This window comes from Miscanthus floridulus, chromosome 16 (genome assembly GCF_019320115.1).
Source record: "Miscanthus floridulus cultivar M001 chromosome 16, ASM1932011v1, whole genome shotgun sequence".
Lineage (NCBI taxonomy): Eukaryota > Viridiplantae > Streptophyta > Magnoliopsida > Poales > Poaceae > Miscanthus > Miscanthus floridulus.
In genome coordinates, this window is record NC_089595.1 from 26,247,093 (window position 1) to 26,271,554 (window position 24,462).

Genomic DNA, 24,462 nt, shown 5'->3' on the forward strand with positions numbered 1-24,462 from the left:
AGGGTGGCATCATTCTAGGCTAGCAAGCGACCGGAATTCTACCTAGGAGATACATGGCTCCGAGGATGGCTAATCTTGTGGGTATGTAAAACCTCTGTAGAGTGTTTGGTTGATCGATCGATACATATGCCGACTTGTCGACTATGGACCTTTCCTGGGTGTCGGGGACCTAATACCGGGGTACCCCAGAGAGGAGGAATCAATAAGCCATCAAACGGTAAAAGCTCCCAAAAGGTTTGCTGCATCTCTTGCCCGAGCAAACGGGAGTTTTTTGTTCTGCCTCGCCCAAAGCGCCCGTGGGCCCACTCTACCTCGCCCGACGGCTGGGGGACACCTCCGCTTCGCCCGACGGTCGAAGGACAACTCGCTCGACCCCCAAGGGATACACTCCGCCTCGCCTGATGCCCGAGGGCTGGGCTCGGCGCCGCCCACGGCCGAGGGGACAGGTCCGCCTCACCAGGCGGCCGGGGGACGACTCCCGCTTTGCCCAACGGTAAAAGCTAGGTTTTACCTCATCCAACGACCACTGACGGATCTCGCCTGACCGATATCCGGAGGCTGGCTCCATCTCACCTGGTGAACCGCGCCCTGCGCCCTCATCATGGCGCCTACAGGGTAAGACAAGACGTTCGGGTCAACCGCAGCGTTAGACACCATGCCCTGCACCCCAGGCAGGGAAGTACCGTCAGGATGTGATAAGGCAAAGCGCTTGACCCCTCCAGGCGTGGTAGAGCCTGAATATTATTGTGGGCGCCGGCTCTCCGCCCTACAGTATTGTAGGCACCGTCCTCAGCCTCCGGACGAAGAACCCGACACGGACATACGACAACCACTATGTTCCAAGGGCAAACCAACAGTCACCACGCCATCCGACCCCCACGAGGTCGGGCTCGACAATCCTATTCGACACGCCCCCGCCCCGGGGGCGGGATGGACGCCCCACTTGCTAAAAAAGGCCAGGGCATGGCCTACGAAGATCAACGGATACACTACTTCTGACACAGTCTGCCATGATAGGCAGGGCAGGCATGGGGAAGAAGGAAGACTCTGGTCCTCTCGAAGGACCTTCTACGCTTTTAGTATTTTTTCTTTCCCCCATCTGTAAACGCCTGCGCCCCCCCTTTTTCTATAAAAGGGAGGGCAGGGCTCCCCACTAAGGGGATCGACTCTCGACGAGCTAGCACCGCACACGCACCATACAACCAAGCAGCACAGAGCTCTTGGCGTCCTTTTCCACTACTCCATCAGGTGACTTGGGATCTCTCCCTCTCCCAACCGTTTGTACCCCCTACTACGAACCTCATTCGGTGCTAATAACACGAGCAACAACAAACTGGACGTAGGGATATTCAGCCCGAACCAGTATAAACCTTGTGTCCATTAGTGCACCATCTCGGGCCTAACGCGCATCAAGTATAAATTTACTAGCCGGTGTTTGTTCGAAACACCGACAGTTGGCGCGCCAGGTAGGGGCCTTTGCACGTTCCAAACCAGGCCACGGATGGCTAACCACGATATCAGCTGGGTCCTAGGCGCACACGTGCGTTTCGGGAGCCTGGATTTCATCATCACGGTGGGAGGAGAGTTGGTACGGGCGCACAGCCGCCATCCAGATCTCTTCCCTCCAACGGCCTTGACCATGAGAGGCTTGGGCGCCAGCTCGGCGTCTCCCTTGGACCACGGCAGGTCCAGGGAGAACCAGCATCACCTCGCCCTCGCCAACGACGACAGCATGGCGCGACCTTCCAGAGAGAGACATCCTCTCTCCGGAACTGCCACAGTGCGGAGCGCCCCGATAGCGTTTCCGTTCGGTCTTCGCAACGCCGCGGCGACCGCTAAGCCACCTTCTGGCAGCTACGCATGGTTCAACCGCCCGCGGACAATGAGTTCATGGGGGTAATTGAACACGACACGGAGTCTCTCCACGAACTCCTCGCCAAAAAGCCGGAGTCCTCCTCTAGCTCCGACTCCAGCAGGGGGAGCCACCATCCTTCCCGGGGATGTTTCGTAACGGGAACCCCTGAAGGACACGTCGAGAGCGTCTCCGGGGAGGAGACTACCCCAGCGGGCAACCCCGCTGGGACAACCAAAAGAGGAGCAGCGGACCCGCCCCACGTGGGGGCAGAGCAACTAAGAGCCCAAAGGGAGGAGATCACCGAAGCTGGGCAACAGCTTGCCCGGGAATACGAGAAAGTCAATGAGGAGATCAGACACCACGGAGATGGCGGGTGCGCACGCGCCACAGCCCGGGATGTACACCGAATGATCCTCACCGACGATGGGGCTCTCCCACACTTCGCTCGGGCGAGCCAAAACATTGCCGCTGCGACGGCCTTACTTCACGGTCTTCCAGAGGCCGCGACGTCTGAAGATCGCCGGACCCGCCGAGAAATCCACACGTTGCTCGAACGTGCGGCGGCGCAGCAGGCGGAGAGCTCGATGTCTCGGCGACGCGAACTCGACACCAGCCAGCGCACGCCTCCGGTGCGTCCCGCCAAGGATGCGTCAGTCCACCAACACCACTAGGCGGCAGGCAGCTCACTGCTGTCCCGGTGCATGAACGCCTCGGTCACAACCGCGACGCGCGCAGCACCATCGATGCCCGCAGACGCGCCTACAATGACTCGAGAGAAGGAGCCAGACGCGGCTACCACCCTCGACAGCGGCGGACGCTACGACAGCAGCGAGGACCGAAGCCCGAGCCCTAGGCCTGTCGGGCCCTCAGGCCTTCGGTCGGCACATCCTCAACGCCGCTTTCCCACAAAGGTACCGACCGCCTACCAACATTCCAAAATATTCTGGGGAAACAAACCCCGGGCTTTGGCTCGAGGACTATCGGCTTGCCTGTCAAGCTGGTGGCGGAATGATGACGATTTTATTATTCGCAATCTCCCACTGTTCTTGGCCGATTCGGCACGAGCATGGTTGGAGCACCTACTGTCCAACGCCATTCAAAGTTGGGCGGACTTGAGGGAAGTCTTTGTGGGCAACTTCCAGGGCACATACAAGAGCCCCAGAAACCTATGGGACCTCAAGAACTACCACCAGAAGGCCGACGAGACTCTCCGCGAGTACATCCGATGCTTCTCACGGCAATGCAACGAGCTCCCTAACGTCGCCGACGCCGACATGATAGGAGCTTTCCTATCCGGAACGACCTGCGAGTCCTTAGTTCACAAACTGGGACACAAGAGCCCACAGACCACCAAGGAACTCCTGGACATCGCCACCAGCCACGCTTTAGGAGAGGAGGCGGTCGGAGCAATCTTCGATCATCTCGAAGGCACGACGAAATGGGACGAGGGCGCCGGCGAAGGCGCCTCCGACCGTCCCACCAAAAAGAAAAACAAGAAGCAATGGCACACGACACGCTTGCAGCCGCTACTGACCGCAAGGGTAGGTTAGAAGCCCGCGGAGGGCACACCGAACCACTTCAAAAAAATGCTCGAGGGGCTGTGCCCGAACCACGCCTTTCCTAGTGAAACACCTACTCAAAGACTGCGGTCTCATGCGCAAGTTCTTGCTCGGGAGCGCCTAACAAAGGGGAGCAGGCGAAGGCACCTGCCCCCGCCGTAGACGATGACGAGGAGAAGGACGAAAACTTCCCGACGCCAAACGGCGCCCTTATGATCTTCGGGGGTCGGCGGCCTATGACTCCAAGCGACATTCAGAAGGTCGCGCGTCGCGAGGTCTATACAACCGGACCGGCCACGCCCGCCTTCCTCCGGTGGTCAGAATCCGCCATAACCTTCGACCGGAACCGACCATCCGGATGCCGTCCCACACCCGGGAAGGTACCCGCTTGTTGTCGACCCGATCGTCGGTCCAAAGCGACTCACCAAAGTGCTGATGGATGGGGGCAGCGGCCTCAACATCATGTACGCCAAAACGCTCGACGAGATGGGTGTCGATCGAATGAACCTCCGCCCCGTCCGAGCACCTTTCCATGGCGTCGTGCCTGGCAAATAGGCCATACCACTCGGACAGATCGATCTGCCCGTACTTTTGGGGATCGGTCCAATTATAGGACTGAGACCCTCACCTTTGATGTGGTAGGATTCCCCGGAACATTCCATGCCATCTTAGGACGACCATGCTACGTGAAGTTCATGGCCGTTCCCAACTATATGTACCTCAAACTGAAGCTGCCGGGACCCCACGGGGTCATCACCGTCGGCACCTCCTTCCAGCGGGCCTACGAATGCGAGGTCGAGTGCTGCGGCCACGCCACCGTAGTCATCGCCTCTGGGGAACTCGCCGCCCTCAGGGAAAAGGTGACCGAAGAGGCGCCCGACGCCGAAAAAGCGACCGGATCGTTCAAATCAGCAGAAGGCTCCAAAGAGGTCATCGTAGACCCCAGCAGTCCCGAGGGAAAAATGGTGCGCATCGGCACCACGCTCTCCTCCGGATAGAAAAGCGCGCTCGTTGACTTCCTCCGCGACAACAAAGATATCTTTGCATGGAAACCCTCGGATATGCTAGGCATCCCGAGGGAGGTCGCCCAGCACACCCTAAAATCCATCCAGGCTCTAAGCCGGTGAAACAACGCCTGCGCCGCTTCGACGAGGAGAAGCGCAGGGCCATCGATGGAGAGATAGCAAAACTGTTGGCCATCGGATTCATCAAGGAGGTACACCACCCGGAGTGGCTGGCCAACCCCGTCCTTGTTTGAAAGAAAAGCGGGAAATGGAGGATGTGTGTCGATTATACCGGTCTCAACAAGGCGTGCCCAAAGGATCCTTTTCCTTTGCCTCGCATAGATCAAATAGTCGATTCCACCGCAGGGTGCGAAATTCCTCTGCTTCCTTGATGCATACTTCAGCTACCATCAAATTGCGATGAAGGAATCCGACCAACTCTCAACCTCTTTCATCACTCCCTTCGGGTCGTTCTGCTACGTATCGATGCCGTTCGGTTTAAAGAACGCTGGGGCAACGTACCAGCGATGTATGCTCAGATGCTTCGGAGACCTCATCGGGCGAACCGTTGAGGCCTACGTCGACGACATCAGTGGTGAAGTCCAAGCGGGCTGACCACCTCGTTGCTGATCTCGAGCAAACCTTTGCGAAACTCCGGGCAAACGGTATCAAGCTCAACCCCGAGAAGTGCGTTTTTGGGGTCCCGAGGGGCATGCTGCTCGGCTTCATCATCTCCGAGCGCGGCATCGAAGCCAACCCAGACAAGATTTCGGCCATCACTGAGGATGGGCCCAATCCAGAACAGTAAAGGGGGTCTAGCGGATCACAGGGTGCCTTGCCGCTCTCAGCCGATTCATCTCACGCCTCGGCGAACGAGGTCTCCCCCTTTACCGCCTTTTGAAAAAGGCCGACCGCTTCGAGTGGACACCCGAGGCCCAGGAGGCACTTGACATGCTCAAGCTGCTTCTGACGAAGGCCCCGATCCTAGTCCCCCCAAGCGACGGAGAGGCACTCCTGCTGTACATAGCAGCCACCACGCAGGTGGTTAGTGCCGCCCTGGTAGTAGAACAGGAAGAAGAAGGGCACACACTCAAGGTACAGCGCCCCGTGTACTTCATCAGCGAAGTACTATCCGACTCCAAAACCCGCTACTCCCAGATCCAGAAGCTCTTGTATGCCGTCCTCATCACCAAAAGGAAGCTACGACACTACTTTGAGTCACACCCCTATGACAGTCGTCACATCATTTCCCCTCGGAGAGGTCGTCCGGAGCCAGGACGCCATAGGAAGGACCGTGAAGTGGGCGCTCGAGCTGATGGATCAAGGCATAACATATGCCTCACGAACGGCGATCAAATCCCAGGTATTGGCTGACTTCATCGCAGAGTGGACCTGAAATCCAAACGCCACCGGCGATCGTCGATCAGGAGTACTGGACAATGTACTTTGACAGGTCACTAATGAAGAAAGGCGCCGGCGCGGGGCTGGTCTTCATATCACCCCTCGGGGTCCGAATGAGGTATATGGTCCATCTCCATTTCCCCTCATCAAATAATTTGGCTGAGTATGAAGCGCTCGTCAATAGCCTACGATCGCCATCGAGTTGGGCATCCGACGCCTCGACATTCGGGGCGACTCCCAGCTAATCGTCAATCAAGTCATGAAGGAATCAAGCTGCCACAACGCCAAGATGGCCACGTACTGCCAAGAGGTCCGACGGCTGGTGGACAACTTCGACATGCCTAGAACTCAATCACATCCCAAGGCGCCTCAACGAAGCAGCCGACTGCACTTGCAAAGGTAGGCATCTGGCCAAGAGCCGGTCCCCATGGGAGTCTTTGCCAGCGACCAGCACAAACCCTCGGTACGCTACTGAAGGGTCAGATTGGGCCAACAACGGCCCATCCGATCCAGCCCCGGAGGCTGACCAACCACGACTCCACCCGACCCCGAGGTCATGGAGCTTGAAGAAGGCCCGACGCCTGACCCTCCGAGCGACTGGAGAACACTCTACCTCGACTACCTCCTCCATGACACTCTACCAGCGGATAAGACGGAAGGCCCGACGGCTCGCATGCCGCGCCAAGTCCTTTGTTCTTGTAGAAGGCGAACTCTACAAACGAGGCCACACCGAGATCTTGCAGCAATGCATTCCCGCCGAACAGGGCAAGCTTCTGTTGAGCGACATCCACGGCGGGGTCTGCGGTCACCATGCCGCACCAAGAACTCTGGTTGGAAATGCATTCCGACAGGGCTTCTACTGGCCCACTGTAGTAGCCGACGCCGAGCAAATCGTACGCACCTGCGAAGGGTGCTAGTACTATACGCTCGGCAGACTCACCTCCCGGCCCAGGCACTCCAGATGATCCCCATCACGTGGCCCTTCACGGTCTGGGGGCTCGAATCTAGTTGGACCTCTTAAAAAGGCACCCGGGGGCTTCACCCACCTACTTATCACCATAGACAAGTTCACCAAATGGATCGAAGCTCGACCGATTTCTATGATCAAATCTGAGCAAGCCGTGCTGTTCTTCCTCGACATCATCCATCGTTTTGGAATACCAAACTCCATCATCACGGACAACGGCACGCAATTCACCGGCAGGAAATTCATTCGATTCTACGATGAGCAACACATCCGGATCGATTGGGCAGCCGTCACACACCCCCGAACGAACAGGCAGGTCGAGCGCGCTAACGGCATGCTCCTACAGGGCCTCAAACCCAGGATCTTCAAACGGTTGAACAAATTCGGCGCACGATGGGTCACCGAGCTCCCTGCTGTGCTCTAGAGCCTAAGAACAACTCCCAGCCGGGCCACCGGCTACATGCCCTTTTTTATGGTCTACGGTGCCGAGGCCGTCCTCCCGATGGACCTTGACAACGGAGCACCAAGGGTCAAAGCATACAATGAAGAAGGAGCCGAGGCATCCCACCAAGACGCCATGGACTAGCTGGACGAAGCCAGCGACATTGCCCTCCTCCATTCAGCCAAATACCAGCAGGCGTTGCGACGGTACCACGGACGACGGGTACGGGACTGAGCCTTCAACGTCGGGGACCTTGTCCTCCGCCTCGTACAGAGCAACAAGGACCATCACAAGCTCTCACCGCCCTGGGAAGGGACCGTACGTCATCGCAGGAAGTACTACTCGACCAGGCTGCCTACAAGCTGAAAACCATCGACGGCAAGGTCTTCACCAACGCTTGGAACATTGAACAGCTACGTCGCTTTTTACCCCTTAAATAGACGCATACTTTTCCTTATCAGTCTTCTGTCTTTACAAATCCCCGAACTTTAGTGACGTCCGACCCCGCAAATCACAAAGGGTCCGACCTCACTAGGGGGCTGATACAAATGGTACAAGTACGTTTATGCTACTAAACACATTCCATATTACATTTGCAAACTTTCTCTGAGTTTTTGCCATTCATCCCAGTGAACAAGTCCTAAAAATTAGGATTGCGGAAAATACGTCCTGAGTATAACTGGTAGGACTGCGGGAGAACCACACCTCAGGCGGTTATAATCTCCTTGCTCACCAGCGTAAATCAGGACTAATTCACCCTGCACTCCTAGTCTTTTGCGAACTTGAACCACGAGAAGAGTCGGAGGACACCGGAAACCTCTTTTGCAAAAAAGAGGAAGCTGAAAAGCTGTTTGCCCCAACAAATGATGAAAAATTTGTTCATTCTTAGCACAATTTCATCGCTTACATAGTAATTTCATCACGAAAGGGCTAATGTACTCCTAAATTCAAAGGACTAGCCACTCGGGGGCTCCCCCACGAACTTATTCAATTACAGTCTCTGCCTAGCTCGACTACGACTACTACCATGGTCGCTGTGCCAACCCCTTCAGGCACAAGCACCAGAAGGAGCTCTTCATCGTCGTAGAGGATGTGAGCACGGGCCCATTCGTCTACTTGCTGGCCGCCGCACCATGCTCTCCATCGGCAACGTCCTACCGCTCCACATGATCCGCGAGGATGCCCGTCGTCTGCAACGCCGAGCACCATGACCGGCAACTACAGTGTCCCTCTGCCGGGGGCACTCAGGACTACGCCATTGTCATTAGCCACAACACCGACAACGGCGCCCGAATGAGGGGTGCCCTCCGCCGGAGGAAGGCCACAACGAACCACGGCAAGGTCAACAACGCTCGACACCCTCCGGTGCTCCCCCTCCTTCGACGGTGGCAGCAACCTCTTCTTGGCAAAGGCGGCCCGCACCATCTCATCTACGTTGGATGACCTTCAGCTCGACATCACGCTCCTGACTCACCGACGAAACTGTGAGTATCTCCCTCTAGCATCACCCCCTCTCTCACTCAGGATCCGCCGCGATGCACGAGCGAATTCGGTGGAGAAGAAAAGGGAGAAGAGGTAGCGGCTCAGGGGCAGAATGAGAAGCGGACGAGAACCCCCTCCCTCACCCTATTTAAGGAAGAGGACCAACAGATAAGGAAAGGCGAAAGGCGGGGCCAAAAAACTCTCTGCCTTCCCCCTATTCAATACAGGTGGCAAATCAATGCTGACAAGAACCCGATGGGACCCGCCTAGACCGACGAGACACCACGCAATTAATAAAACGCCGCTTGACCAAGCGGGCATGGCCCACCACCACCCACCGGGCACGAGGACCGGGGCGCACCCGCACAAGCGACTCTCCGTTCCCCCAGGCAGGACCGTGAGACGACCCAACAATGGAACCTCCGTCCAGAGGGAGCCCAGCAGGCCTCACGGGCCGATCGGACGGCCTAGGTAAAACAACGGAGAAACGACCACTGAAAGATAAGTACCTCTGCTTACTTACTTTAAGCAATAATTTCTTCACCGAGCCACCGACCCTAGCGACGGCGTGGGCACGGACATTGCTCGGGGGCTGTCGAAGGCGTCTATTTGTTTAGACACTCTCTTTGCCCGACCCCTTATTGCAACTAAAAACCAGGAACACGGTGTGTGGGTATAAAAACTTTGAATACAACTGGACGAACCATCAGACCCCACGCCTCGACGGCTACGGTGTTTTTTGTTCACCAGCATAAATCGAACTCATAGTGCCCCGCACCACTGGCCTCGGCTCTCACCTTCCCGAGAGGAGTTGGGAGGGGTCCCCCTGCAGAGCCTCCTTCGCGGAGAGTCTGTCAGGACGACTAAGTCAATCGGGCGGCTCAAATCGCCACCGAGAGACAGAAACAAAAATTACGATGCTCATGCAGGTCACGCCGACCCCGTCGTAAACATCGGACTTGAATCCGCGCGGACACATCTGGTAGGAGCTTCCCGTCGCTCACACCACCAAGGTAACACCAACGAACCCCGTTTTCATTTCAAATCTATCAGATATTAAACTTATGCAACTGCCGCATCACAACACTTCGTGTCGCGTCACGAAGTGGCAGTCGCCTCATTCGATATGAGCAAACGAATGACCGAGGTTCGTAGGCCGGCCCGCCAAGGGCTCGAGGCCGCCTCGCGTTAAACAAAGCCAGGGAGAAATAACTGAGACGAGCCCCAGCGGCCTTGCCCGACCCCCGCTCAGAAGTGGACAGGGGTGCCTCGACCTTTTCTCGTTCGATTCTAACCCCGAGCCAAACCCACAGAATCTCCATCGAGGAGAAGCCAATGGCCCCCCTAAGCCCATCGAAACGGCTCAGGCATCTGCCGAGAGGCGGGTTGGAAAAAAGTGAAATGCCACCAGTAGGCTCTACCGACCCCATCAGCAAATGATGGACCCGGATTTCACACGAACGTACCCGTTAGCGAGCTCATCGAGCGCGACACTCGAGCCGTCGAGGCAAGTGTCGTCAACTCAGCCCATCCGGTTGCGAAAACCGAGGATGGGGTAATGCACGAAACACGGCTGACCCCTATCAGACCCTAACAGGGCCCGGGGACTCAAGCTGCTCGATCCAACATCGGGAGACCAAGGTTCGAAGGTCAGCCTACAAAGGGTACGAGGCCGCCTCGCGTCAAACAAGAGCCAGGGGAGAAAACGTAGATGAGCCTCAACGGCCTTCGCCCATCCTGCATTAAGGCGAACAGGGTCATCTCAAACTTCTAAAAAGTTCAATCCGACCCCCTGCCGAGCCCATAGAGTCCCCATCAGGGGGAAATCTGTTGGAAGGCAGGCCAAGGAGTAACGAAACCCCACCCGAGGGCTTTGCTGACCCTGTCGCAAAGCACCTTGACCGGGTTGTCATCCGAACATCCCCGTTAGTGAACTCACTGGGCGCGTCGGTCGAGCCACCGAGGCGAATGACGCCGCCCCAATCCCTCCAATCACGAAGGGACACGGACGAAACGAACTCCACAAAACAAGCTGGCCTGTCTCCAGTAACATCCAACCCCCGCGGGAGCAAGGGGTCGGATCTCACTGGGGGGCTGGTAGAGGTACGAATATCTCCTTTCCTTTCTCGAAACAAGTCTCTTTTTTCACCAAAAGGAAAGAAAGTAAGGGTGTAAGACCGAACAAAACGAAATCGCAAAGCAAAATCATAAAACTATTTCCGAACACGAAAGTACCGACATTAAGTTCGCGTATTACATATAAAGCACTCATCAAATTTATTCGACTAACTACTTCCGCGAAGCAAGAACCACCTCTTTTAATCTGTCCGCCAGGGCCTGCGCAAGGGGAGCCACCGTCTTCTCCATCTCGTCCAGCTCAGGGTCTTCATAAATAGGCGTGAAACCTTGGCTCATCACCGCCAGATCGATCTCCTTATCATAATGAGAGTGGGCGATAGTAAAGGCTTGGGTGATCCCGGTGCAAAAGGCATTTGCCTCAAGTTGGCCCACCCGCGCCGGGATACCCGCGACACGGGCCGCGAGTGGGCTGGTCTCCACCGGCTCCACCACCTGCAGGGCATCAAGGACCTCCCCGACAGCGACTTGCAGAAGGTCGTGCCCGTTGCTTTCGGCCTAGAGCATCCTTCGCACCTGGGCGAGCTCCCTTTTCAAACCGACGGAGACGTTCTCGGTAGCAAGGCTTCGGGCCTTTGCGGTTTCAAGATCCACGCGAAGGGAGTCTGCCACCCGACGCGCCTCGTCACGCTCCCTGATGGCCCGGTCGCGCTCCTCGCGAACCGCGCTACCCTCTGAGCGAAGTCCCTCCTCAGACTGACGCGCCTGGTCTCGCTCCCCGCGCAGACGATCGATCAGCACAGCGTCCTCGTCCACCTTCTTCTGAAGGGCCACGGCACCGCTCTCGGCCTTCCGCCTGAGGTTCCGCTCCGTCTCCAGCTCGTTCTGGGCCTCGATAGCCCGCCTACTGGCCTGAGCATCCTTCTCGAGCAGCTCGTCCCACTCCTTTAGAATTCTGGTGGCTTCTTCCTCTTCAAGCTCCGACCTCGCCTTTAGGTCCTCGAACATCCCGTGGATCTCCTCCGCGTCCTGACACACCTCGGCCTCTCGCTCCTTAGCAGCAGCGAGCTGCGCGGCCATATCTGCTCACAGCCGGGCCTCTTCGGTAAGGCGGTCCCACTCCACCTTTTGCTCATGGAGGAAACGGGATTTATCCCGGCTACGAGCAGCGATAATCTGCAAAAGGAGACCAATATCAGAAAACACGAAAGCATACGAAGAAAGAAGAGAACAATGAGGAAGATCAAGCCGATACCCGGACAGTGGGAACAAAGATCTCGTGCAGGGCTCCTCTGGCCTAGTTCAAAGCATCCATCATACTCAAAATCCCGAAGTCAAGACTCTCCCGCTCCATGCTCTCGGCATTATCGTCAAGCGAGAAAGCAACCGATGAGGGATCCTGAGTGGACATCCACTGGAGCTACGGCTCCCCTGCGCGGGGGAGCGGCTGCCTCCTAACAAAGGGGTCGGGGGCGGCTCCCTCCTGATCCTATGCGGCACCACCATGATGCCCGATGACGCTCCGGTCGTGTCCGCCTCTATCCGGCCCGCCTCGTCCACCGCTGCCTAGGCCGCCGGTGGCACCGACCGCTCCATCTCCTCGGACACCAACGTGGCAACATCCAACCCCACCGGGCTCAGAGTGGTCATGGCCACCTCCACTTGGGTCTCCAAAGGCGCGAACTGTGCTCCGCCCTCCGACACCACCTTCGTCGGCGGCATCGGATCCACGACCGGCTATACCGCGCCCACCACGGAAGATACCGCCTGCTCGGCAACCACCGAGGGCGTGGGCGCCACCACAGGCGCCATCGGATCGGCCGGCACGACCTCAACATCGGCGCCGTCCCTGCCCGAAGCAGGGGCAACGCCGGGCAGCACCAGCCACCCCGCCTGAATGGCGAGGCTCTTCTTGGGCGCCAGTCCCAGGGAGTGGCCCGTCCGCAAGAACCTACACAAAGGAAAAAGACGTCAGGTCAACATAGAAAAATAAAAAGAATGAAAGACAGGGGAATTAATGGCTTACGCTGACGCCTTCGGCCGGCGGGAGCGCTTTGGGGATGAACCCCCGGATCCCTGCCCCAACTCGTCTAGGCGGGGCCTTTTTGAACCTACCCCCTGCTCCGAGGCAGGGGGGCTCGTCTCCTCTACCTCAGGGGGCATGGCACCAGAGCCGCTCCCCTCCACCGTCACCCCAGGGTTGGCGGCGGTAGGGCCCGCCTCCCCTGTCCACCGATCCCTGGCCAGTACGCCGTGCGAAGCGGTGGACTCTCCGGCTTCCACCGACTCACTTCCCTCTGCGTGGAACAGGAAGGGTCCCTGCATGGTGGGTTGGCACTCGTCAGCATGTCCTCATCCTCCAGGACGTCCCAATCCACGTAGCCAGCTACTCATCATCATCATCATCGTCGTTGTCATCATCACTGCTCACGTCCCTCTCCCCGACCCGTGCTTCCTGCTTCAGCTGCCTCTCCTTCTTCATCTGCTCCCTTGCCTTCTTGTCCCACTCGGCCGCGAGGCGATTCGCAGCCGCCAGGGGCCTGTCCTTTGGCAGCGGAACCAGGCTCCTTTTAAAGGCTAGCCTCCCGGCTGGCCCCCAATGCCGCAAAAATGAGAGTCAGTAAACAGGGAGATTCAGGAAAAAGAAGAGCACGGGAAGATAAGGCTTACAAATTCGAGGAACCCAGGTTCTAGCCGCATCGGAGGATGTCCGGGCACCGGGTACACAATGTTGAGGACGCCGCCAGCGGAATCCTTCGTCGGCTCCACCGCCTCCTTAATACGCTGCGCCACTTCAGAAAAGGGGAGCGCCTCGTCGATAAGCACCGTCCCCTCGAACGACGTCCCAGGCACCATCCGATACAAGGGAAGCACGCGCGCCATCAATGGCGCCACCCTCCTCGCATGATAGGCGCCGATAATCCCCGCCCCCTTCACGCCCCGATCCTTCAGAGCTTGGAGAGCGGTGAGAAGGTCGTCAAGGTGCTTCTTGTCCTTTCGTTGGACGCCCCAAGTCCATGACTCCGGAGCCCCTTCAATAAGGCGCCCGGTGTACTTCGGCAGGGAGGCGCTCAGGTCATCCCTGACATAAAACCACTGCGAGTGCCACCCCTTGTTTGAGGTCGCCAGACGCATAAGCGGATAGCCCCTCGACCGGGTATGGCGCAGATGAATGCTGGCACATCCCATCGGCATGTTCACCTCTTTCCCCCCCCCCCATCCGCCTTTTCGACAAACTGATGGAGAAGAAATATCGCCACAGATCAAAGTGGGGATCAATCCCCAGGAAACCCTCGCACAGGGCAACAAACGCCACCATATGTTGAACCCCATTGGGAGTTAGGTGCTGCAGCTCAATCTCATAAAAATCCAGCAACCCCCGAAGGAACCTATGCGCAGGCACGGAAAATCCCCGCTCATGGAAGATGGCGAAAGATACAACGTACCCCTCAGGCGGCGCCGGCTCATCCTCGTCACCAGGCAGCAGCCACTCCTGAACGATGGATAGCGGGCGGAGAAGGCCGCGGCGGACGAGGCCCTCCAAACGCCGAGAAGTAATTCCAGATCTGCCCCACAACTCCATTGGGGCGATTGGGGAGAAAGGTGGAAGCGAGCTCCGCGGCGGCTATGACACGGGCGCAAAGCTTGACGGCAGCCGCAACACGGATGCGAGCCGATCGACGGTGGCAATCCGGGCGCAGGAGGCTAAAGGCGAGAAAGCATAATAAGGAACCCTAGGGGCGAACCCCGCAGTTTTTATAGGGGTGACAGATGTGAGAAGAGCAACCACCCACCTCGATCCCCGGGCCTGCCACGCACACCGCCGCGTCACGTCACGGGGCACGCGCGCGTGATCCCTATCCTCTTCCCACCGAGGATCACAGCGGATGATTCGCCTTCCCCAGGCAAATCCGGGCCCTCTTCCCACCTGGGGAACGTAGGTCACAAAGATCACTTTTTCTTTGGCCCGCCTAGGGCCTAGAAGCACGGCGGCCGGCCCAACTGAGGGCAGTTCCGCGAATGACCCAAAATCAAGGACACCAGCGCTACAGGGGTCTCGATCCGCAGTCAGGCCCTAGTTAGGTCAACCCTGACTGAGATCCCCGCGAACGGGATATCAAGATAACTCCGACGAGATCGAAGAAACCCCCCGGGTGATTCAACCCGAATCGCCCAAGGGCTCAGGGACTACACCTACCGGGTGCGCTCGCGCGCACCCTCTGGAAAGATAACTCCGACGAAATCGAAGAAACCCCCCCCCGGCGATTCAACCCGAATCACCCGAGGGCTCGGGGACTACTGTCGGGGACCTAATACCGGGGTACCCCAGAGAGGAGGAATCAATAAGCCGTCAAACGGTAAAAGCTCCCGAAAGGTCGGCTGCATCTCTTGCCCGAGCAAACGGGAGTTTTTTGTTCTGCCTCGCCCAAAGCGCCCGTGGGCCCACTCTACCTCGCCCGACGGCTGGGGGACACCTCCGCTTCACCCGACGGCTGAAGGACAACTCGCCCGGCCCCCGAGGGGCGCACTCCGCCTCGCCCGACCCCCGAGGGCTGGGCTCGGCCCCGCCCGACAGCCGGGGGACACCTCCGCTTCGCCCGACGGCTGAAGGACAACTCGCTCGACCCCCGGGGGGCACACTCCGCCTCGCCTGACCCCCGAGGGCTAGGCTCGGCCCCGCCCAACGGCCGGGGGACACCTCCGCTTCGCCCGACGGCCGGGGGACGACTCCTCTTCACTCGACGGTAAAAGCTAGGTTTTACCTCATCCAACGACCACTGACGGGCCTCGTCTTAACCGATATCCGGAGGCTGGTTCCAGCTCACCTGACGAAACGTGCCTCGCATCCTCATAATGACGACTATAGGGTAAGACAAGACGTTCGGGTCAACCACAGCGACAGACGCCATGCCCTGCACCCCTGCAGGGAGGTACCGTCAGGATGTGACAGGGCCAAGCGTTTGACCTCTCCAGGCGTGGTAGAGCCCGAACAGTATTGTGGGCGCCTGCTATTCGTCCTACAGTATTGTAGGCGCCGCCCTCTGCCTCTGGACAAAGAAAATGACACGGACATACGACAACCACTACGTTCCAAGGACAAACCAACAGTCATCACGTCGTCCGACCCCCACGGGATCGGGGCTCGGCGAATCCTATCCGACACGCCACCCGCAGGGGCGGGATGGGACGTACCCACTTGCCAAACAGTGGCCATGGCGTGGCCCACGACGATTTACAGTCACCTCGCTCCTGACACGGCCTGCCGTAATAGGCAGGTCAGGCGTGGGGAAGAAGGAAGGCCCGGGTCCCTCGAAGGACCTTCTACGCCCTTAGTATTCTTTTCTTTTATCTGTAAACCCGGCTCCCCCTTGGCCTATAAAAGGGAGGGCAGGGCTCCCACTAAAGGGGATCGACTCTCGAAACACACACACACACCTCCGCAGCCCGGCTCCAACAGAGCTCTTGGCATCCTTTCATCCACTCCATCGGGGACTTGGGATCTCTCCCTCTCCCAACCGTTTGTACCCCCTACTACGAACCATCTCCGGTACTGATAACACGAGCAGCAACAAACTAGACGTAGGGACATTCGGCCGGAACCAGTCTAAACCTTGTGTCCTTCGGTACACCATCCGAGCCTAACGCGCATCAATCACAAATTTACTCGCCGGTGTTTATTCGAAACACCGACACTGGGTTTCGCTTAAACTAGATAGGAGATGAGTCCTTCTTTCCTCCCTCCAGGGTTGGGGTATTTTCCGGTCGTGAGCCTTGGGGGCTGCGGTCCATTGAGACAAGTGCCGAGAGGGAGTTAGCCTGTCGACCTGAGTGTGTGAGATGAGATGTGGTGATGGTGGTGTGGTTATGGTTGGGATGGGTTGGTGGATGGATATGGATGGATGTGGATGTGTGTGGCTGGGAATGTGTTAAAAACTGGACATTATTATTACATTACTACTGTTACTTACTTCTCATGCGCTAAGGATGCAAACCACAGCCAAATGTTAGGATCGCCAGATCCTCTTGTTTTATCTTTTCCACTAAAGCTCATCGGTGCTGACCATGGCCTGCACACATCTGGCGGTGTGCAGATTTTCCTACTTCTCAGAGATGCTGACTTTAGAAGGATTAGGAGGTCTCGTGCCTACGCTCAAGTTTGGTTCGGAGATGGAATCTACGCTGCACTATGCCAACTCTGATGATGCCCGTGAAGGAGGAGCCTTCACTCGATAGTCTTCCGCTAGATTAACTCTATAATAGGTGTGTTCCCCAGTGACGTAATATCTTGTATTCTTGTAATCTTACGATGTATGACTATGACATTGACTAAAATAAGATAATATGATGGAATCAGATCTGGGTTTTATCATATTAAAATTCATTCTGTGGATTTTCCCTTCAAGGAAAATTGAGGATGTTTCACTGAAGGTATCTATGTAGATCCTAGCAAGGTGTAGGATGTGTTAAATTAGAAATCTCCAAAGTTAGTGCATCAGATTCGTTAGTTCCTTGGTCTTGCTGGTTATTATCGGCGCTTCATCCCTGAGTTCTCCAAAATAGCTCAACCGATGACCAAGTTGCTTCAGAAGGATGTCAAGTTTGTATGGAGTACGACATGTGAAGAGGTTTCCAAGCCTTGAAGAAGTTTCTTACCTCTGTTCCTGTTCTTTCTCAACCAGATATTGATAGGCCATTTGATGTGTATTGTGATGCCTCTAGGTCTAGATTGGGTTGCGTGCTTTTGCAAGATGAACGTGTAATAACTTGTGCTTCACGTCAGCTAAAAAACCACGAGATGAATTACCCCACCCATGATTTAGAGCTGGTTGTAGTGGTGCATGCTCTAAAAATTTGGAGGCATTACCTGTTGGGAAATAAAGTACACATTTTTATGGATCACAAGAGCCTCAAATATATTTTCACTCAATCCGAGTTGAATATGAGGCAATGGAGCTGGCTCGAGTTAATCAAGGATTACAATTTAGAAGTTCATTATCATTCAGGAAAAGCTAATGTGGTAGTTGATGCCTTAAGTCGGATGACGCATCAGGTAGATGAAGAATCTTTGCCCCTCACCTAGTCTCGGATTTACTTGAGCAAATTATTGTAGAGCAATGGCAATATGCTTCGGAAATCCCTCATATCCAGAAGTTAATTGCCGAAGGGCGTGGTCCTCATTTCGGTACTGATGATCAAAGTGTGGTGAAGTTCAAGAACCGATTGGTGGTTCCCTCAAGTGGTGAGCTTAGGAGAAAAGTTTTGGATGAAGCTCACAACTCCAAGCTATCCATTCACCCTGGAAGCAACAAGATGTATCATGATTTGCATCACTTGTATTGGTGGCCAAATATGAAGCAGGATATTACTAAATACATCTTAGAATGTGACATTTGTGGGAGGGTTAAGGCGCACCATATGCGTACGCCTAGTTTTCTATAGCCCTTACCTATCCCTATTTGGAAATGGAAGGATATTTCCATGGATTTTGTTGTGGGTTTGCCCCGCACAGCAAAGCGGTATGATTCTACTTGGGTCATTATGGATCGCCTCACCAAGTCTGCTCATTTTCTCTCGGTGGATACAAGGTATTCCGCCAAGAAATATGCCAAGCTATATTTTGATCGGGTTGTAACCTTACATGGAGTTCCTCTCACCATTGTCTCTGATAGAGGGTCAGTTTTTGTCTCTCGCTTTTAGGAGCAACTCCAGAAGTGCCTTGGTACTCGCCTCCTCAGAAGTTCAGCTTATCATCCGCAAACTAATGGCATACCGAAAGAGTCAACCAAGTACTTGAGGATATGTTAAGAGCTTGTGTCATTTCTTTTCTAGAAAAGTGGGATGAATGCTTGTCTTTAGCTGAGTTTTCTTATAACAATAGCTATCAAGAAAGCATTCGAATGGCACCTTTCGAGGCTTTATATGGCAAGAAATGTAGAACACCACTTAACTGGGTTGAAGTGGGAGACCATGGTTCTTTTGGGCCTAATTTTATTAAAGAAGCGAGAGAGCAAGTCAGTGTTATTCAGAGTCTTTTAAAAGCAGTCCAGAACCGTCAGAAAACTTATGCAGACAAGAGGAGAAGGCCTTTGCAATTTGAAGTTGGTGACCATGTGTATCTCAAGGTATCTCCGATGAGAGGAGTGCAATGGTTTGGAGTCCGTGGGAAATTAGCTCCTCGTTATGTTGGACCTTATAAAGTTTTGGAATGGTGTGGTACTGTTGCTTTTTGTATCCAACTCCTGTATATTTTGTCAGCAGTCCATAATGTTTTCCATGTCTCCTAGCTGAAAAAGTGTTTGCGAGTTCCCAATGAAGTGGTGGAAATTGAAGGACTTCCTCTCCAACCTTATCTTTCTTACATTGAGCATCCCATCAAAATCTTGGATGAAAAAGAAAGAGTGACTAGGAACAAAGTGGTGATTTTTTATAAAGTCTAGTGGCAAAATCATTCAGAGGACGAAGCAACTTGGGAACAAGAAAGCTATATTTTTAAACATTATCCCCATCTCCTTTCTAGTTCACCAAGGTAATTATATAAATTGAAATTTATTTCTTCTCTCTTTCCCACACTAGGCACACACATGAAATCTTGGGACGAGATTTTGTAAGATTTTGTTTAAGGGGGTAGAGCAGTAACACCCTCGGTGTTACACCCTAAACAAAGCACTTCCAATCTAGGCAGTTAGTAGTCCCTAGTGTATATCTTTGATTGGACATTTGTCTTACAAGCTTAGGATATATAATTATGAAGCCCGATTAATTTATGATATAATTAAGGCCTTTCAGGTCTAGCGATGGGTGCTCCCTCTCCCACCACCTTCCCCGGTGCTCCCTCCAACCACGGAGCCCCCTGGTGATCTCCTTGGTGATCTTCCTCTTCGATCATGGGTGGCCTCTTCGATTTGTTCTTTGACCTAGGGGTTGAGTTTGCCAAGGTGGTCTCACAACGCTTTGGTTGCTCGGTGAGTCCCTCCACATCGCCTCCTTCAACGGCGTTTCATCTCGTTGTGAGTTTTGGGTGTTCTGTGATTCGTTTGAATGAAGACTCTATCGGTTTGATCCTTCAAGCTTGTTTGGGTGGTGTAGCTAAGAATTACAATGTTTTCCATCTCTCTGGTTGGAAGTTTGGTTTCTCGGTTTCTTGTAAAAAAGTTGGTCTAATGATTCACAAAATGAAAAGCTTTTCTTGCAAATCCTTTGCCATCTTCTTCTTCCTATGGAGGGATGGAAGACCGAATTGGCAAAAAGAGTATGAACTCTAGTGCTTAGAACACGAGGCTGAATGGACAATGGTGAACCATAAATCAAGAAAAAGCTATGCTAAAATTGTCCGTTCTCCTCCCATTCTAAAAAAATCTGTGTTTCAACGTCTCATTTATCCATCCAATTTTCAGATGAGTTCTGTTCATGCGAACATAGGCCTGCATACTGATTCAAAATCTTTTCCGAGGCCTAAAAATGTTCCTCGCTGGATCCCAAAGCCACAGAAGGTATTACCTTCGAATTCGGCCTCTCTGGCGCATTCCACGCATAAGGCCATGCCCAATGCTAAGTTGGTTTTGAATTTGAAATCTGATACTTTATTGCACGCTCAATCTATGCCTACAATCCTATCTCCACATTTGGCCCGTTACCTGCCTTCGATTACCCGACACTGTTTCAGATGTTTGGGCCTAAATCACTTGAGGAAAGATTGCACAAACTTGGCAAGATGCAAATCTTGCTTTAACTATGGACATATATCATCTGTCTGTCTTTCGAAGGCCCGCAATCAGTAGCGGTTTAGGCCCATATCTCGGCCAGGCGATGGGATTGAGAAAGCACCTATAAACTCGACTTCTTCTCCCACCCTCGAAGCCTCTGTCTCCTCTGCTCCCCTACCTACTGCGCAGAAACCCAGCCCCTCGCCTCCCATGGCCAACTGGGCTTGCAATCCGCATCCACACGTCCCCAAGGGCTTCGCGCTGGTGGAACCCGTGCTTCGTCCGCCGCTCCATCATGAGGCATATGTGACTGGGTGCTACACCCTCTCCAATGAGGATCTTGCAATAGTGAAGCTCCTGCCCCAAGTCCACAAGGATGATTTTGCCAGCGTGGAGTCTGCACTCCGCTACTTCTTCTAGGATGTTCATCAGGCTGGAATCATCGAGGTACAACCCTGTGCTCTGGGGGATGCTTATGTTTGATTTATCTCCCCACTAGAAAGAGAGCGCTTTCTTGGTCCTGAGTTCAGTCTAGGCAACTATACCATGACTATTGTTAAGCATGATGAAAGTGATAATGCATGTACTTTTGATTTGGATCGTGAGGCCTAGATCATGCTTGTTGGTTTTCCCGAGGATTTACGCAATGCTCCGATGATAGCTAGAGCTATTTCTAGTTTTGGAATCATTTTGCACTGGCATGAACCAGAGACTCTAGCTAGGGTGGTTGTCAAGGTGTATCTCAATGATGAAGCAAAAATTCCATATTCTGTCTAGGTGAATGGAGGGCTACCACAGAAGGGACGCTCTTGGACGGTCCCGTGCTTTGTTCTGAAAAAGCAGCGCCTCATTGAGCCACAAGATGAAGAAGCGTTCATTGCCTTTGGTTCTGCACCCTTGTCCAGCGCAGCCACCACGCTCGATGGGCTTTCCTCCACCTGTGCTGTCTGATGCCACCCCAACTACCTCCAACAGTCTTTCTACCATGAATCATGATGCAGGAGGGCCAAGCCGATGGCAAGAGTAGGTTGCACCAAGAGATTTAGAAATAAAGAGTATGCAGAATGCCCAGGCTATGCAGTAGCAAACCGAAGCCATCAGTGTCCACAATGGTTCAGTTCAAGTGAGCAGCTTTCAAAACCTGCCAAGCCCCACTCCAGCTAATGCAATTGTGCAGTTCCTAGCTCCAAGGATTAGATCAGAGATCTATGGTCCCAGTGTGCTCTCTGATCCCCTCATTGTAGTGGTTCCATCCATTCTGAAAGAGTTACTGAATTTCATAACTATCACACCTGCATCTAATTTCCTTTCCTTTCTTAATCTGTTAGTTATTGAACATGACACACTGATTCCTCCCTATTTTAATGATCAACGTCTCCTCATACATCTCACCTTTCTTCTCTCTCCATAGATTGGGGGATCATCCCTTAAGAAGATTGTCTTGGACTACATCACCTCTGATGAAGAAGAGGTTGATATAGAAATGGGGGATGCTGATGCAGAGTTTGGAGAAGCTGAAGCAGAAGCTGAAAATGAGGATGAAGAAGTTGAGATCCTAGATGAAGCTCCTGCTGTGTTCCAGACCCCACGCAAGAGAAAGAGCCTGAAAGTGAAGGAGAAGTTGGATGATAGCTTTCTGAGGCGTAGCAGAAGAATTGCAAACAAACTTGGAGGTTACAAGGATGTTGCAAGTGCCAAGGCAGCCAATCAAGTTAAGGAGACATTCACTGTAGAGGAAGATGTTGCTGATCCCTCCCCTCTGGCCATCATCCCAGGGCCTTCCAACTATGGTGCTGCCCCACATCTCTCCAAAGAGATTTTGGAAGGAATTGCTACTGGTTTCCTACAGATCCAGCCTGAGGCTGCTTCTGCTGCTCTTCTTGAGAAAGACAACATAGATGAGTAGTTTCACATATTTGTCTCTGTGTGCACCTAGAAAGGTGCTATTTTTGTTGCTCTAAAGTTATCCATGTCTAGATGTCTATCGCATGTCTAGTCCTAGGTCCCAGTCTGTGTACTGGAACAATAAGATCATGTACTGTTGCATCTTATGCTGCTTTAATAATCCTGGGAAGTGTTTGGGTTACCTGTCTTTGATGCTTGTGTTCAATTTTAATGCTAATGTTGCTTTTCATTTCTTTGTGGTCTTGATTCCTTCCTCTAAGCCTGGTTATGTGAGTCTCGATACAAATACAATGCCCTCTACTCCCATCTTCTGTAATCATGTTAATAGCTTTCGAAATGATAGAGTTGGCTGCATGGTTTTTTACACAGACCTACAAATGTTACACACATATCCCCATAGATACATAAGATGGCTGATCTAGTTTGTCATTTGTATGAACACACTTTGTCTTTTTTACATAGATTGTGAATATGGATAGTAGAAGATACAGTAAAATTTTGTTTTGGAATATCAGAGGCATTAATTCTTAGGAAAAGTGGGATGCTTTAAGGGGGAAAATTATAGAGAGTGCATGTCAAATCATTTGTATTCAGGAGACAAAAAGGGAGAACTTTGACATCTTCTACATTAAAAAATCTGTCCTAGAAATTTCGATCAGTTTGCTTTTTCTCCCTCAGTTCGAGCTGCAGGTGGTCTCTTAACAGCATGGAACAACAGTGTTTTTAGGGCTCTGTAATTCAGACAAATGCCTATGCCATTACTGTTAAGATGAGAAACAAGCTGGATAACAAAAGTTTTCATATTACAAACATATATGGCCCATCACAGTCCAATCAGAAGCAAGCTTTTACCACTTGGCTCATGAACTTTGACACTAGTGAGTTTGATGACTGGTTACTTGCTCAGGGATTTCAATCTGATCAAGCAACCTGAAAATAGGAACAACCCAGGAGGTGAACTGTTAGAAATGAACTTGCTTCAATGAAATTATTTCTGACTGGGATTTAGTTGAAATACCTTTCAATGGCAGAAGCTACACTTAGACCAATATGCAATCTGATCCCCTCCTTGTCAAGTTGGATTGGGCTTTTACTTCCTCTGGCTGGACCCTTTCCTATCCTGCTACACATGTACAACCTTTATCAAGGCCTATTTCAGATCACATTCCTTATGTGCTGCACATTGGAAGCTCTAATCCCCAAATCAAATATTTTTAGGTTTGAAAATTATTGGGTTGATCATGCTGATTTTCTAAACATTGTGGACTCTTCATTGGAATAATTCTCCAGTATATGCCAATGCATCCAAAAATCTATCTTCAAAGCTCAAACATGTCAGAGCTGGTCTGAGAAAATGGAGTAAGAACCTTTCTAAGCTAAGCAAGCTCATTTATAATTGCAATTGGGTCCTACTGCTCATGGATGGTCTTGAGGAGCAAAGACAACTCTCAAATCTAGAAAAGGCCTTCAAAAGGCTGGTCAAGGATCACCTTGCATCCTTACTGGAATCCAAAAGGATCTACTGGAAACAGAGAAACTACTGTTAGATGGGTTAAATTTGGGGATGAAAATAGTAGCTTTTTTCACACTATGGCTACTATAGCACATAAGAGAAATTTCATTTTTTCTCTTACAAAACATGATGGTACTGTTGTCACAGAGCATGGACAAAAGGCAAATTTGCTATGGGAATCTTATAAGCAAAGGTTAGGAATCTATGAATTCTCTAACATACACTATGATCTTAGCACATTATTGATAGAGCATAATCTTGATCATCTAGACACTGAGTTCAGTCAAACTGAAATTGAGGCTGTCATCAAATCTCCGCCAAACAACCATGCCCCTGGACCAGATGGTTTTAATGGACAGTTCATTAAAAAGAGTTGGGATATAATCAAAGGTGACTTCCTAAGATTGTTCAGAGATTTTTATCATCGGAATATAGACTTAAAGAGTGCTGAACTCCTCATTCATTACCCTAATCCCAAAAAAGAACAACCCTGAAACAATTGATGATTACAGGCCCATTTCTCTCCTGAATTACACCCTTAAGTGCATCACAAA

The 24,462-nt window shown here is 52.9% G+C and overlaps 2 protein-coding genes across 2 annotated transcripts; one reads left to right on the top strand and one right to left on the bottom strand.

The window, feature by feature from the left end:
- Window positions 1-3,849: 3,849 nt before the first annotated feature.
- Window positions 3,850-4,412, top strand: LOC136510450 (uncharacterized). Its single transcript, XM_066504890.1, has 2 exons — window positions 3,850-3,961; window positions 4,057-4,412. Exons 1-2 carry the CDS (start codon window positions 3,850-3,852, stop codon window positions 4,410-4,412), a joined length of 468 nt encoding a protein of 155 aa, XP_066360987.1.
- A 6,587-nt stretch (window positions 4,413-10,999) lies between these two features.
- Window positions 11,000-11,866, bottom strand: LOC136510451 (uncharacterized). Its single transcript, XM_066504891.1, has 2 exons — window positions 11,363-11,866; window positions 11,000-11,281 (listed from the first exon to the last, which is right to left on the bottom strand). The coding sequence occupies exons 1-2, from the start codon at window positions 11,864-11,866 to the stop codon at window positions 11,000-11,002; spliced, it is 786 nt and encodes a 261-aa protein (XP_066360988.1).
- Between the last annotated feature and the right edge of the window lie 12,596 nt (window positions 11,867-24,462).

What these genes read in the sequence shown, in the direction of transcription:
- LOC136510450 (XM_066504890.1), top strand. Translation starts at nt 3,850, where the DNA reads ATGGATGGGGGCAGCGGCCTCAACATCATGTACGCCAAAACGCTCGAC. An exon ending in TTTCCATGGCGTCGTGCCTG is followed by an intron (nt 3,962 to 4,056) that starts GCAAATAGGCCA and finishes TTGATGTGGTAG; the next exon opens with GATTCCCCGGAACATTCCAT.
- LOC136510451 (XM_066504891.1), bottom strand. Translation starts at nt 11,866, where the DNA reads ATGGCCGCGCAGCTCGCTGCTGCTAAGGAGCGAGAGGCCGAGGTGTGT. An exon ending in TGAAAAGGGAGCTCGCCCAG is followed by an intron (nt 11,282 to 11,362) that starts GTGCGAAGGATG and finishes GATGCCCTGCAG; the next exon opens with GTGGTGGAGCCGGTGGAGAC.